Source organism: Erinaceus europaeus, chromosome 10, assembly GCF_950295315.1.
Source record: "Erinaceus europaeus chromosome 10, mEriEur2.1, whole genome shotgun sequence".
NCBI classification, from domain to species: domain Eukaryota; kingdom Metazoa; phylum Chordata; class Mammalia; order Eulipotyphla; family Erinaceidae; genus Erinaceus; species Erinaceus europaeus.
In genome coordinates, this window is record NC_080171.1 from 12,978,829 (window position 1) to 12,994,790 (window position 15,962).

At 49.5% G+C, this 15,962-nt stretch overlaps 1 protein-coding gene across 1 annotated transcript in view; it reads left to right on the forward strand.

Annotated features, from left to right (window-relative positions):
• The window catches only part of ANKS6 (ankyrin repeat and sterile alpha motif domain containing 6), a 30,541-nt gene extending 15,180 nt beyond the window's left edge, over positions 1-15,361 (forward strand). The window contains exons 3-6 of the mRNA XM_060198987.1: positions 10,166-10,210; positions 11,644-11,848; positions 13,192-13,298; positions 15,192-15,361. Of these exons, the coding sequence (XP_060054970.1) occupies positions 10,166-10,210; positions 11,644-11,848; positions 13,192-13,298; positions 15,192-15,361 (527 nt within the window). The remainder of the gene's footprint in view (positions 1-10,165; positions 10,211-11,643; positions 11,849-13,191; positions 13,299-15,191) is intronic.
• The last annotated feature ends 601 nt before the right edge of the window (positions 15,362-15,962 follow it).

Consider the following 15,962-nt stretch of genomic DNA (forward strand, 5'->3'; position numbering starts at 1 on the left):
CACATGCCAACTAGAAGCCCAGTGGGTCACACCCAGAGAGTGAGGGATTCCATGGGAAGACAGGCTGGCATGGCTGCCCAGTCTGAGCATTTGCAGACCTCTGGGTCCTCGGTGGGTGAGCCTTCTGTGCTCTGAGCTCCCCTCCTATCTGGAACTTGGGCTACTGCTGAGTTCTGTCTGGTGGTCACGAGAAGCTAGTATGTCTACCACTAGTGTGTGGAGCACTTAGCCCACTGTCAGAACACTGGGTTGGGGCCTGTAAGAGGTTTCTTCTAGGGGGCAGGCAGTGGCATATCCAGTTAAGTGCACATAATACTACTGAGCACAGAGACCCACTCAAGGACCCAGGTTTGAGCCCCTGCTCCCCACCTGCAGGGGGGATGCTTCACAAGTGGTGAAGTCAGTCTGCAGGTACCTGTCTTTCTCTCCTCCTCTTTATCCCCCCTCCTCTCTCAATTTTTCTCTGTCCTATCCAATAATAATAATTAAAAAAATGGTCACCAGGAGCAGTGGGTTGATGGTCCCTGTTCAGGCGCCAGATGCCGGGCTAGCTTTGTGGGCAGGAGAGAGATGACCAGGGACTCATGGCTGAGCTGGGAACACAGTTCAATCTTTATTGATGAGTGGGGATGCAGTGCAATCAATCTAATCTCTATTCATTAGAAAATCCTGTCCTTTATATCTCCTGAGGCGGAAGTCTCAGGTTGGAAGAGGAAATATATAGGATAGGGGGTGGGGAGAAGGAAAAAGTGGGAGAACCAGTGGGGATTAACCGGTGGAGAACAGGATGTGACTAGGAGAGGGGCAGAGTGGAAAAAGAGTTCAAACCAGTAGGGATTAAACCAGTGCCCTGTAGGCAGGGTGGGTGTCGTTTTCGACGGGTTAGGTTGTTTTCGCCAGGCTGGCTTCACGGGCACGGGCGGGTAACAGACGACCAGGGACTCATAGTTGAGCTGTAGGCAGTATCTCTTTATTCATGCAGGACGCAGCACAATCTAAGACGAGCTAAGCTGAACTCAAGGTACAGTACTCTAAAACTCACAATGCTGTCTTTATATATACTTGCCAAGTAGGGTGGAAACAGGGTGTGACATAGAGAGGGTGGAGAGAAAAGTGACTGGTGACAATCAGAGTGTGACAAGGAGAGGATCAGGGTGTGACAAGGAGGGGGGGTGGAGCAAAAACATATCATGAAACAGTGGGGATTGAACCAATGCCCTGGAGGGAGGTACTTGTTAACAGCGGTTATATAAATAGAATGAAGTGGTTATGTAAATAGAATAGTGTTAAGCAGGGGGGATTTAAACCAAATGAAACAGAAGGGGTCTCATGCATACCAACAGTTCCCCCTTTCTTTTTAACTAATGGCCATTGCGGGGTGAACAGAAATGTATATTGTACAGGCGTTTTCAAAAGAACTGGCATAAGACATGGAAAACAAAATAGGCGAACAGCAATAACCAGTGTGATGCCAAGTGGAGCTTTTCTTGCCTCAAAGGGCAAGGCCTAGCAGGCGAAAGGGCATTTCTTGCCTCTGGGAACGCTTCATGCCTCTGGGGGCATCTCTTGCCTCAAAGGGCGTTTCCTGCCTCTGTGGGCATCTCTTGCCTCTTGGGGCGCTTCATGCCTCTGTGGGCATAACCTAATAAGGAGGGGGAGTTTTCTGCCTCTGGGACAGAGCCTGCAGGCGAGGGGACATGGTCTATAAAGTCTCAAGGCAATTGGCTGAAGTTAGTCTTTGAGAAACACAGCTGTGTGTACCAGTAAGTCCGATGGAGGTGTCAGTCCAAAGTAGCTGACCACAGAAGAAAATGCCGGAGGATGAAACGCTGCACGTCTGTCTCGATGGGGAATGTTGGCCACCAGAATTCTGCTTTTCTGTAGAGAGTGAGCTTTCGAGTCTGTGAATCTGTTTCTTCAGGTCGTGCCAGGTCACATTATTGGTTTCCGGGGGCGATGTCAGAGAACAGGGGTCCAAATGGATTTCCGGGAATTCCATTTGAGTAGATGCTTTTTCATGTGAAGACTTGACAGCTGAAATTCACTTACTTGTCAAACAAAACTTGTAGCAGATTAGAAGTTTACTATCATTGATAACTCCATTATAATTGGAAGTCCTTTCTAGTATCATTTCAAGGTTGTTAAAACACTTTAAACTCAATAAAATGTGGAAAGGTAAACAGAAGAACCACGGTTAAAAGCCTTAGGCATGAGAATAATTAACATAATCATTGCACTATCTGCCCCACCCATAACTCATACAGTTTTCAGGATTAAACGTTTCAGATTCATGTCAAGACGTAAAAGAGAAATCAAAGGAGGAAAAAAACAATTTTTTGGATTGTTTCTGGATGTCTCTAGAAATCATGGCTGCGTCCAGCATTTTTTTTTTTTTTTAAGTCAATGTCAAACAAAAATTCAGTCATTCAAATCATTCTCTTATGAAACGCAACTTGAACCAGATTATCAAGATCTCACCATGTAGGATTAAGAATCCCCGGAGGGCGACCTAGTCCAAAAAGGTCCTCGAAATTCCATTTAGGGTGTTTCTGACTGTTCCTGCTGGATTGCTTCAGGCACCCATTTTTAAAAGCGTCTTCCCATCGAAGAAAGAATCCAATCAGGAGAGTAGAACTAACCACGTGTCTCCATACCTGGGAACTGCCAGGGTACTTGAGAATGTTCTTCAAATTAGAGTAGTCCTTCTCCATGGGAAACATTCGAGAAGAAGTCCAGAAAGTTCCAGGGGAAATCCCCATGCATATCCCAAGGTCTACGATCACGGTCATAAAGAACCAAACTGTGGCCCGGAGCAAAATGTAGTCCTTTTCCTCAGGAAACATGGGAGAGGGAATCCAGAAAGTCCAAGGAGAAATCTCCGTGCATCTCCCAAGCTCTATGATCCCGGTCATAAGAAACCAAAGTTCCCGGTGAGGGAACCGAAGTGTGGCCCAGAGTAAAATGTTCCAGAGACAGAGAAACTGTCTCATAATGAAACAGTAGAGGCTTTGGCAAACCTCTTCGTAAGTAGAAGAGAAGACCATAGTGCATAGGTAGGCAAAGTCTTCACTTATCTGGGAGTTGCGCAGGTCTGGTCCCACGTTGTTGCGCCATATGTCGTTTTCGACGGGTTAGGTTGTTTTCGCCAGGCTGGCTTCACGGGCACGGGCGGGTAACAGACGACCAGGGACTCATAGTTGAGCTGTAGGCAGTATCTCTTTATTCATGCAGGACGCAGCACAATCTAAGACGAGCTAAGCTGAACTCAAGGTACAGTACTCTAAAACTCACAATGCTGTCTTTATATATACTTGCCAAGTAGGGTGGAAACAGGGTGTGACATAGAGAGGGTGGAGAGAAAAGTGACTGGTGACAATCAGAGTGTGACAAGGAGAGGATCAGGGTGTGACAAGGAGGGGGGGTGGAGCAAAAACATATCATGAAACAGTGGGGATTGAACCAATGCCCTGGAGGGAGGTACTTGTTAACAGCGGTTATATAAATAGAATGAAGTGGTTATGTAAATAGAATAGTGTTAAGCAGGGGGGATTTAAACCAAATGAAACAGAAGGGGTCTCATGCATACCAACAGGTGGGTCTCAGGTAAAGCAGTGATTATGTAAAAGAGCTGGAACCAGTAGGGATTAAACCAGTGCCCTGTAGGCAGGGCGGGTCTCAGGTAAAGCAGTGATTATGTAAATAGACCACAGCATTAAGCATTGTGAGTGAACCTAAAGTGATGACCAAAACAGAAGGGGTCTTAGAAGCAGAATTAAAGCAGACCAACGGTGAATTGGTTGTGTAGGCACCAAGCCCCACTGATAACCTTGGAGGCAAAAAAAAAAAAGTTTTTTTCTAGAGAGTAAGGCTCCAATTTCCTCAAACAGGTTTTTTAATTCAATTTAATTTAATTTTTTGCCTCCAGGGTTATTGCTGGGGCTCAGTGCCTGCACCATGAACCCATTGCTCCTGGAGGCCATTTTTTCCCCCTTTTGTTACCCTCGTTGTTGTAGACCTGTTGTGGTTATTATTGTTGTTGTTGATGTCGTTTGTTGTTGGGTAGGACAGAGAGAAATGGAGAGAGGAGAAAGAAGACAGAGAGGGGGAGAGAAAGATAGACACCTGCAGACCTGCTTCACCGCCTGTGAAGCGACTCCCCTGCTGGTGGGGAGCCAGGAGCTAGAACCCCGATCCTTATGCCGGTCCTTGTGCTTTACCCACTGGGCTACTGCCTGACTCCCAGCACTACTCTTTAACTCATGAAACTTCCCCCCCCACAGGTGACTGCTGCGGTTGAACCCAGGTCCCTGCCTGTGGTAAAGTGTGGGCTCTACTGGGTGCACCACCACCCAGCTGGCCCCTTGCTTGCTCTTTTCGCTGGAGGCTGTAGTTCCTCAGAAGGTTTTGGTTAGTCTGTTTTTCTAGTACCTGCTGCACCTTGTTCACCCTGGTGTCTGTCTCCCCCTCTTGTACTTGACGGGGGGTGGGGAGGGGCCTCAGTGGGGTCAAGCTGCTGGTGGTCTCTGATTAGAAGCAGACAGTCGGGAGACGGGCTGTAGTGTGGTGGATTAAGCACAGGTGGCGTAAAGCGCAAGGACCGGCATAAGGATCCCGGTTCGAGCCCCCGGCTCCCCACTTGCAGGGGAGTCGCTTCACAGGCGGTGAAGCAGGTCTGCAGGTGTCTGTCTTTCTCTCCCCCTCTCTATCTTCCCCTCCTCTCTCCATTTCTCTCTGTCCTATCCAACAACAATGACATCAATAACAACAACAATAATAATTACAACAACAATAAAAAACAGCAAAAGGGAAAGTAAATAAATAAAATATATAAAAAAAGAAGCAGACAGTCTGCAAGCTGAGCCAGCCCGCCAGCCCACTAGCACTGCAGCGTGCCTTCCACTTGGCCTTCCCCTTCCTCAGACTCCCCACTCCCCCCCAGCGGGTTTCCTGAGCCTGAGCTCCTGCCCAGACGCCTCATTTTAGAGCTGACACCCGAGCTCCGCAGCATGGAGGCTCAGATACATGGGTGGCCATGCCCAAGGTCACCTTCTCGGATAAAACCCAACTCTACCAAAAGGGCATTGGACCAGTAAGCTGACTTTGCCCACTTCCTTTTCATTGTAAATGGGAGTGGCACAGCCTCACTGGACCCCTGCGGAAATCGGGTGAAGTTCCTGTGGCCTAGGGGCAGTTGTGCCAAGTGCCCAGGCTCCCATGGTCCCATGTGGCAGGGCTGGGTCGCAGTGTGAGAGCAGACCTCCCCATTGTGCAGACCTGGCCTTGAAGCTTCATTCTGCCACTGATGACTGGACAGCCTTAGAAATGTCACTGAGCCTTCAAGCCGTTAATGTCCTCTTTCATAAGGTATTAATTAGCATTCTGTGAGCATTGTAAGGTAGTGCCCGGTATGTCACTCTCAATAATTGGAGCCCCAGCAATAACCCTGGAGACAATAAATAAATAAATAAATAAATTAATTAAAAAAAAAGACAGAGGAATTACATAGCATGGCTGGTGGTACCATGGGGGAAAGGAAGGAAACAGGAAGTGAGTGGGTAGAGGACTTGGGAGTGGCAGAGTCCGAGTAACAGTGCCTGAAGTAGGGAGGTTGTGGGCCTCCCAATGGGTGTGAGATTTCGGCTGATGTGCAGAAGCTGGGAAAGGATGTCACGCAGACTCTCAAGGAAGAGCTTTCAGCTTGGACAGCAGCAAGGGAAAAGGTTTTGTTCTAATGTTCTAAGTAATAACAGGCTGTTCAGTAAGCAACAAGAGCCCCTAACTTTTTTTTCTTTTTCTTTTTTTTTTTTTTGCCTCCAGAGTTATCACCGGGTTATCAGTGCCAGTACTATAAATCCACTGCCTCTGGCAGCCTTTTTTTTTTTTCTTTTCTTTTTTCGTTTTATTGGATAGGACAGCAAGAAATTGAGTGCGCTTAAATGTGCACTTAACTTGGTACACTACCACTTGCCCCCCCCATTCTTTTTAAAAATATTTATTGAATAGAGACAGAGAAATCAAGAGTGATGGGAGAGATAAAGAGGAAGACAGACAGACTGACAGACACCTGCAACCCTGCTTCACCACCTGTGAAGCTTTCCCCCTGCAGGTGGGAAGCCAGGAGCTGGAGCCTTGGTCCATGTGCTTTGTAACATGTGTGCTCACTCACGTGTGCCACCACCTGGATCCCAGGGCCCCCAACTCTTAGTGAGATGCCGGCTAATTCCTCAACACCCCTGTTGTCTAGGACTCTGGTTTTAATATAGACACTGGAGTGGTCACTGGGGCTCGGTGCCTACACAGTGAAGCCACTGTTCCCAGTGGCTGTTTTTTCCTTTTCTTCTTCTTCTTTTCTCTCTTTGGTTCCTTTCTTTTATTTGATAGGACAGAGAAAAATTGAAAAGGAACAGGGAGACTGGAGTTGGTATGTGGCACCAAGGTAAAAGACTCTGGGGTGGGAGGGGGGAAGGTTCGGGTCCTGGAACCTGATGGCAGAGGAGGACCTAGTGGGGGTTGTATTTGTTGTGTGGAAATGTTATACATGTACAAACTGTTGTATTTTATTGTCGACTGTAATCCATTAATGCACCAATAAAGAAATATATATATGTATATATATATATATATATATATATAGATAGATAGATAGATATGAACAGAGAGATAGGAGAGAGAGATACCTGCAGTGCTGCTTCACCACTCATAAAGCCTCCCCCCTGCAGGTGGGGACCGGGGCTTGAACCCAAGTGCCACGGACCACTCAGTGGATGAGCAGCAGGAGGGTCAGGGGTCTTGAAGGCAACCTCCCAGGTGGGTCAGGAGTCGGCGAGGGAGAACAGATAGACACCACACTCTATTGGAGGGTGAATCTGGACTCGTTTTAATAGTGAAACTGTATTAGCTTTTATATTTTTTTCAGGTTACATTTAGGTTGCCTAAGCAACCAGCTCATAAAGAAGTAACAGTAGTCTTGTGGCTTTGGCAGGCTACATGTTATTCCCCCATAACTGTAAAGAATGGGTACAATACTTTGTATCGTTCTGTTCCCAGGGGAGGTCATACCCAGAATTGTTTTAGACTTTTGCTGAGGGCTATCTCTACCATTAATCTTCTATGGGGGCATACAGATCTTTGCCTAGTCGTGGACCACTGCTCATCTAGGTCTGGTACAATTTAACTATTAATCTTTCTTTGTTTCAATATGTCAACTTGTAACTGGGAGGCCTCAATCTCTGTATTGTTTCTATGAGGGGCAGGTCATAACATGACTTGTTTTGTCCGTCTATGTTGACCCACCTTCTCTACTTTTATAATGTAACTTTCAAATATGTTCCTGACTCTCCATTCCCACCAGGCACTGCCAAAGCATTATTAATCAATTGTGACAGTATAATTGTTTGTAGCAATCACGGGGGGAGAATGCGTCGTCCCATTCCCGTCCTTCTGCCCAGCTTCTTTGAAGTCTGAACGCAGGTCCAGAGGAGATGACTTTGTCAGTCTCTCTGGTGGTCGTGACGGGGCGGCGCACCCAAGTCTCGCACATGGTCACATGCATATTCAACTGGGTGCATGTGTGTTCTGGGTCCAGCACTGCCTGGTCCCCAAGAAACCCCCTTATAGTAACTACAGAACCTGCCCCACCCAAGTGCTTGTCGCCACCAGTGTGACCCTCTGTGTGTCTTCTCCTTGGCCTGGGCCGGCCTTCCTGGAGAAGCTCTGATAGAAACGAAAACTAGATGTCAGAGCAAGGAGGGCAGCAGGCCAGGGTCACCGGGCATCAAGGCACAGCTGACCAAGGGGCATTCCTTTGTATTAGACGGTTGCTTAGCAACCAGCTGCAAGTCAAGGTGACCTGCTCTATTCTATCCAAGGGTCTTCACAGGAGAAGGCCCTGCCTACAACAGATTAGATTCTTATGCTAAAAGGGACATGACTGGCTTTCCCAGACTGAGAAGCAAAATGGTTTCTTAATAGCATTTTCTCTGGCAAGGTCACTCACTCACTTATTTCCCTGATGACCTCCGGGAGTACTTCCAGGATCCTGCAGCTAGGGGTCCCCCTGCTGGAGTGGGTGCCGCTCATTTCTGAGAACCGTCAGCGTTGTTCTTTGCTGAAGCATTTGCCACCTCTGTTCCTGAGGCCTGCAACTGCCCCGCGTTAACCTGCTCCGCAGCAAACTAGCCGTGAGATGGGTCACTGCACACACGATGCTTGATCTGATACACGGATTCCAGACTCAGTGCTCCTTGTGCCTGCAGTTTCTTCCCAGCTGCCCTGGGAGGCTAAGCCGGACCAAAGGTGCAGCTCAGATTCACAGAAGTCATCTTGGAGCTGCTCCATCCCCAAGCTTCCCTATTCTTTACCCCTCTGGGAGTAGGGACCAAAGATCTTTATGGGATGCAGAAGGTGGGAGGTCTGGCTTCTGTAATTGCTTCTCCACTGGACATGGGCGTTGGCAGGTGGATCCACACCCCCAGTCTGTTTCAGTCTTTCCCTAGTGGGACAGGGCTCTGAAGAGGTGGGGTTCCAGGACACATTGGTGAGGTCGTCTGCCCAGGGAAGTCAAGTTGGTGTCATGGTAGCATCTGCAACTTGGTGGCTGAAAAGCATTAAGATATAAAGCAGAACAAATTGTTTAATAATCAGGAACCTAAAGGTAAGGATAGAGCAGATGAGATGGGGTCTTCATATTAGAAGAAGCTAGAAAGTCTATTTTAGGTCTATTCCAAGGGGCCTTTGACTTTACTAGTTTTGCCTGAGCCCAACAGCTGACATGCAGGTGGGTTGAAAGTATTGTCTGGGAAGATGGTGTCAGAGTTGGGAATAGGATTAGAAAGTTGAATCAGGGCAGAGAGGTTCTTCAAAAAAGTAAACAAAATTGACAAACCCTTGTCCACTCACTGAAAACAAAGGGGGGGGGGAGACTCAAATAAATAGGATTGTAAGTGATAGGGAGATATCACAGCAGACACCATAGAAATCCAAAATACTATGTGAAGCTTCTACAAACAACTGTATGTCACCGAGCTAGAAATACTAGAAGAAATGGGAGAATTCCTAGAAGCAACTAAAAAACCTAAATGGACCAATCACAGACAAAGAAACCAAAACAATTATTAAGAATCTTCCCAACAATAAAAGTCCAGGGCCAAATGGCTTCACAAATGAATTCTGCACAGCCTTTGGGAAACAGTTAAAGCTCTTCCCAAAAGATCCAAGACCCAGGTCCCTGATTTCTATAGGATCAGGGACCCACTAGCTCAGGCTTAGAGGAAGGTGATGGACACAGATATGAGGAAGTTGTCAGCACCAGGTGTGTGCAGCAAGGCCCCTCTTTGGAGATAGGTAGATGCGGGGGTCCTATACCATCAGGAAGACTCCAGATGGGTGGCAGTTTCACGCCTGGGTCAGGGGCGACTCCCACAGTTGCTGGCAGGTGGATTCTTAATTAGGACAAACAGCAAAACTTAACATTGGCTTTTCTGAGGTGGCCACAGCCATAGCTTAGAGTTCTCTGCTTTGGAATTCGCTCATGGTGGAGCATTTTGTCTTTGGGATACAAGAGTAATTCTTTTCTTTTCTTTTAAAAATATTTTTAATTTAATTATTATTGGGTAGACACAGAGAAATCAAGAGGGAAGGAAGATAGAGAGGATAGAGGGAGGGAGACAGAGAGACAACTGCAGCCCTGCTTCACCGCTTGTGAAGCTTTCCCCTGTAGGTGGGGACCAGGGGCTTGAACCTGGGTCCTTGTGCTCTGTAATGTGAGCACTTAGCCAGGTGTGCCACCGCCTGGGCCCTCTATTTTCCTAACTTTCATAGGACTTCACAGTTTTCCAAGACTATGCTTTTTTTTTTGTTATGTTTAAGAAAAGGTATCCCCAAAATTCAAAATGCCTTAAAAAAAGTTGCATTATGCATATGGATCAGAATTGAATGCTGTCAGAACGGCGACCTCCCTGGGTCGGTCTCTGAAAGATTTCCTTGCCATCTTTGCAACCCTTCCAGAAAGGCTGCTGGACTCAGCCGTTACACAGGTCCCTGAGGAGATTGTTCTGAAAAGTGTGTCACTTCAGAAGCAGGAAGGCTATGTTGCTAGACCCCTGTGACTTTCCTGGAACATTCACCCTCCCTGTGGTTTTAACTTTGAAAATCTCTCTTTACTCAGATGAGGAGAAAAGGAGACCTGATATTTTCCACGCGTTGAAAATGGGTAAGCAAGTATTTTAGGAAATTGTCTTATGTGCTTAAGAACACAGTGCCTCAAGTCATTCTCCCTTTTGTTTGTAGCGGTTTTCAAGGTTATCCAGATGATCTGAGAGAGAAACAGGCATTTTTTTTTTTTGGTTTGTTTGCTTGTTTCTTGAGTCTGGTTTCACCCCGAGAGCTAGACCCTGCAGGCTTAGAGTTATTAAGTGTCTGTGCATGGGTTCCAGCCTGCTCTGCTCTGCTCTCCACCTCTCTGTGGTTGTGAAGTGACTGGCTGGCCCTCACTTTAGTCTCTATGATGACGAGCTACTAGGGGAGAGGGGCGGGTGGTGGAGCACCCAGTTAAGCGTATATAGTACTAAGCACGAGGACCTGCACGGAGATCCAGGTTTGAGCCCCCAGATCCCCACCTGTAGGGGGGCCACTTCACAAGCAGTGAAGCAGGCTGCAGGTGTCTGTCTTTCTCTCCTGCTCTCTATCTCCTCCTTCCTTCTCAATTTCTTACTGTCCTGTACAGTAAAATGGGAAAAATAGCAGCCGGGAGCAGTGGATGTGTAGTGCCGGCACCAAGCCCCAGTGATAACCCTGAGGGCAAAACAAAAACCAACCAACCAAACAAACAAAAACCCAAAGCTACTGTGACCCCATGTTGGGGCATCATTTCCATATAATAAAGAACAGTAGCTCACTCTAGAGACAGGTTCCCAGACCCTGATTCCAGACTCAGTGCGCCCAGATCCTGTTCCTGCCTCCCAGATGCCTATGTTAGCCTAAAGCCTCCTTTCCTGAAGTGGTATCTACCTCCGTGAAGCCCTCTCTGATTCACAGCCCCAAGGGAGACCTGAGCGCTACTGCTTCATGTGCTTCCCTGCTCTGTCCTCTCTCTAGATATCAGGAACACTTCTCTCTCTCTCCCTTTTACTTTATTTTATTTTATTTATTTTCCCTTTGTTGCCTTTGTTATTTATCGTTGCTGTTGTTATTATTGTTGTCATTGCTGTCGTCGTTGTTGGATAGGACAGAGAGAAATGGAGAGAGGAGAGGAAGACAGAGAGGGGGAGAGAAAGATAGACACCTGCAGACCTGCTTCACCACCTGTGAAGCGACTCCCCTGCAGGTGGGGAGCAGGGGGGCTCACATCGGGATCCTTACGCCAGTCTTTGCGCTTGGCGCCACGTGCGTTTAACCTGCTGAGCCACTGCTCGGCTCCCAACACTTCTCTTTCTAAAGAAAAACTATTTCTGTGTTCATCGCTGTCCTTTCAAGGCAGAGGGCCTTGAGAACAGGGCAAGCTCTGGCTCATCTTTGTAGCCCCCGTGATGCCCAGCCGCCCAGTGCAGAGCCAGGCTTGCAAATGTCTGTTGCATGAACCCGGTAGAGAAATCATTGTGTGGTACCAGACTTGTGAGATCACTGGGCCACTGCTTCTGTCCACAGGCAATTTCCAGCTGGTCAAAGAGATTGCCGATGAAGACCCCAACCATGTGAACCTGGTCAACGGCGACGGGGCAACCCCACTGATGTTGGCCGCAGTCACGGGGCAGCTGCCGCTGGTGCAGCTGCTGGTGGAGAGGCACGCGGATGTTGACAGGCAGGACAGCATCCATGGCTGGACGGCCCTCATGCAGGCCACCTACCACGGGTCAGTGCCAGCTCACCCTCTCTGTAGCAGGCTGCAGGCTGAGACGGGAGCCCCCTGGTTCTGTGCAGTGAAGACCTTCAGGCAGGCTCCTTCTTATTGATTTATTGGATAGAGACCGAGAGAAATTGAGAAGGGAGGGAGGATAGAGAGGGAGAGACAGAGACACCTGCAGACCTGCTTCACCACTTATGAAGCTTTCCCCCTGCAGGTGGGGATCAGGGCCTTGAACCTAGGACCTTGCATACTTAACCAGGTGCACCACCACCTGACCCCAGACAGGCTCCTTCTACCCTGCATTCCCATGCCTCTGTCCAGGTTTCAGATCACCTCATCACAGAGTTTCCCTCATGGCCAGGAGACCCTGGCACGCAGGAATATGTTCTACAGAAACAGAAAGACCCGTTTCTATAGGCTGATCTGTGCTGGGCAGTGACCAGTCGATTTGGAGTGTTCCTTAAATCCAGCCTATCAATCCTGTGAGCATAAAGACTGTTTTGGAGGAGACATCTGTTTTCTCATGCATACTGCTTAGGATCAGAGTCGCCAGATCACAAGATAACTTAAAATTTTTGAGTCACTTCCAAACCGTTTTCCAATGTCTATCCCATTTTCACATCACTGATGAGATATGAGGGTTTCAAGTCAATGAGATATGAGGGTTTCAAGGAAAGGGAAGGGAAGGGAAGGAAAAGGGGGAAAGGGAAAAGGGAAAAGGGGAGGAGAGGAGCAGGGAGCACCAGTAATGTCCTGGCATCTTAGAGTCAGCTGGTGGTGAGGCTCCAGCAGCCCTGCCCTGCAGCCAGGCTGACAGCCGCTCTGACCCTTCTCACCCACAGTCCCCCCCGGAGGCCTCCTATATATACTAAGCTCTGGTGGCAGATGGCCAGTCAGCCTTGCAGTTGCTGTGTGATCTGATTCTAGACTCGAGGTGCTTCCTTTGCCCGATTGAGGTGCTGATGGCACTGTCCTGTGTCACCTCAGGACAGCTTCTTACTTGAGCCTCAGACAGACGTCCGAGGCACTGTGGCTTATGCGAGGCTGTCATGGCACAGACCCAGTCTGGGGCATATGGATGGCGGGTCTGCACACGGCCTCAGTTGCATGGCCCTCAGTTTCCATTCCCTCTGTGGGAGGTGCACAGAGGTTTTGCTTTCCATCACGGCCAAAGCTGACCGCTCTGCGGGGTGGAGGGAGACGGGTGAGATGACCTGCAGTGTTCCAGGCCCCTCGGGACATGCGGGACCCTCACAATGTCACCATTAGCACTCTTGTTACCCAAAAGGGGAGCCGTGCTTTTGCTTGCAGGGACTCTGACTAGCTTTGTTCCCCTTTTTTCTCCCCAGGAACAAAGAAATCGTCAAATATCTGCTGAACCAAGGGGCGGATGTCACTCTCCGTGCAAAGAACGGCTACACGGCCTTTGACCTGGTGATGCTGCTGAGTGATCCCGGTGGGTTGTTCCTGAGAACAGCCGTAGGCCCTTGGGGCCTTTCTCCGACCCAGAGTAGAGATTCCCTGTTTCAAGTACTCACTTAGCAGTTAACCCCACGGAGCTCCTAGCATATGGCTATAGGCTGGGCTGCGACTGGAGACTGGGTGGTACCTGAGGCTTCCCCACCCCCACACGCCCACAGCACCAGACTCCAGGGAAAGGCTACAAGGTCTGTCTTGTCAGTCTACACACATCCCAGAATGGTGTCTGCTTTATAGCCAGAAATCAGATGACTCAGGTGCAAACAGAAACTGTACCCCCATGCCTCCACCCCCATCATAGCACTGCCCAGCTGTGGCTTATGATAGTGCCAGGTATTGCACTTGGGGCCTCTGGTGCCTCAGACATGAAAGTCTGTTGCACTAGCACTGCTGCTCTCCTTCAGCCTCCTCGGAAAGGCCCCTTTAATACGGAGAGTCAGGGATGGCACAGGGACTCCCTCAGCCCCAGTGTGTAGGTGGAGGCTGCCACAGTGGGCTGCTGTTGGGCAGTTTGCCAGCTCCCCCCTGCTCCAGTGCTTAAGGCTGTGGTCTATTTACATAATCATTGCTTTACCTGAGACCCGCCCTGTCTGCAGGGCACTGGTTTAATCCCACTGGTTTGCACTCTCTTTTCGCTCCACCCCCTCTCCTAGTCACACCCTACCACTTCCTTCTTGGGATGTATAAAAGAATCTTCTTTTCTGATTAAACACACATTGGATTGCCTTCTGGCTCCACGTGTCCCAGAGTCTCTCCTGCGACGCTAGCCCGGCATGAGTTCCTGATCCCTCTCCCACGCAGCAGCCTAGGTTGGCTCCAGTCCTCTCCAACCCAGAGAGCTCGTGCTCAGGAAGAAGCACCCTCAGGCTAGCCTGGCAGGCTGTCACCATTACTAGCCCCAACTCTCTTGGCCCTCAGCTGACACCTGCTCTACCACGACCCCCTTCCAATTAGCCAGCTCCAGGGACAAGATCTCTCTCACCTGTCATCTCTCTAATTGCACTGGCGTTCCTGCTCAGAGAGGGAGAAGTTTGGGCTGGGGGTTGGGGTGTGTGACCCACGTGGCTTTGAGGCCAGTGCCAGGTCCCCAGGTGTGTTGTGAGGTGAGTTTTCACCGCCGCCGCAGTCCCAGGTGAGTCTACCTGGGGCCCCTCTTGGATAGTACGTTGGCAGGCTGAGTCCCCTTCCTGACTGCCAGCGTGCCTGTCGCCCTCACCCGCCTCCCCTTCTCCAAGCAGCACATTCTACAGACAGGCACTGGCTTCCATTTCATTCTCAAGAGGGGCCCCCAGCCATACCACCCTGAACACCCCGTGTGGAAGGAGGCGCCCAGACTAGGTTCACCTCATTCAGGGTCAGCGTCTCTGCACCTCACACTCTGTCTGAATATGTCTGTTCTCCTTTGCATCCTCCCCACTTCCCACGCCCTTTGAAAGTAAGAATCTCCCCACGTGGGTGGTTGTTCTCCTCCTCCTCCTCCCCCTCCTCCACTTCCTCCTCCTTCTCTTCTCATCCTCATCCTCCTTCACCACTTGTGAAGCTTCCCCGCTACAGCTGGAGACCTGGGATTTGAACTCAGGTCCTTGCACTGAGAATGTGTCTTCTCTACCAAGTGTGCCACTTCCCGCCCCCAGTCTGTACTGTTTCAAAGTACACACCGCCACCCCTACATTCTTGGTGAGGGAGGCTTCTGATTTTCCTTCCTGGTTATGGGGCTTGTGGATACAGGGTGGAGAGGCAGGTGTCTGCGTTTGAGTCACACAGACGCTGAAGTTTCAGGGCTGAGTCCTAAAGGGACCTTATCTTGAACCCCTTCCCCGAGGCCCAGCAGATACCTTTGCAGGTAAAACAGTGCCTTTTGTGCCCATAGACACGGAACTGGTCCGACTGCTGGCATCTGTCTGCATGCAGGTGAATAAAGACAAAGGCCGGCCCAGCCACCCACCACCTCTGCCCCACTCAAAGGTCCGACAGCCCTGGACTGTCCCAGTGCTGCCCGATGACAAAGGCGGCCTCAAGGTTTGCCGTTTTCTCTCTTAAAGGGCTTCAGAGTCAAGCTGATGGGGGACTGCTGGGTGTTGGGAGGGGGCTATCTGCTTCTCTTTCTGTTCAGAGTTTAAGCTGAGCTGCTGGGGCCCGCTGGGGGAGAGAGGTACTCCGGGCTTTAGCTGCAGGAAATGATGGGGACTGGGGAAAACGAACAGGTGTGACCACTCAGTGACAGGAAAGGCTGCAACTTGTTCAGGAGAAACCATTACTGACAACTTGGAGATTCCTGTTGTGAAAACTCAATGTATAAATATCAGGAATGGGAGGAGGGCACAGAAAGACTCTTTAGTAGAGGACTGTACCTGCAACAGGCTGAGACAGACAGCGTCTCTTCCCAGCCCTCCTGTTCGTAGGCTCTGCTGGCTGTTCTGCTCAGCACCTGCCTGTGGGCGACTCGTTCTTAGCAGATCCTTCCTGAAAACACCAAGATCCACCTCCAGTGGTTCATTGATGTATCTATTTATTTACTTGTTTCTACCGAAAACCAACCTCTCCCTCCCTCTCCCTCCCTCTCTCTCTCCCTCCGTCTCTCTCTCCCTCTCCCTCCCTCTCTCTCCCGCTTCCTCCCTCTCCCTCCCTCTCTCCCTCTCCC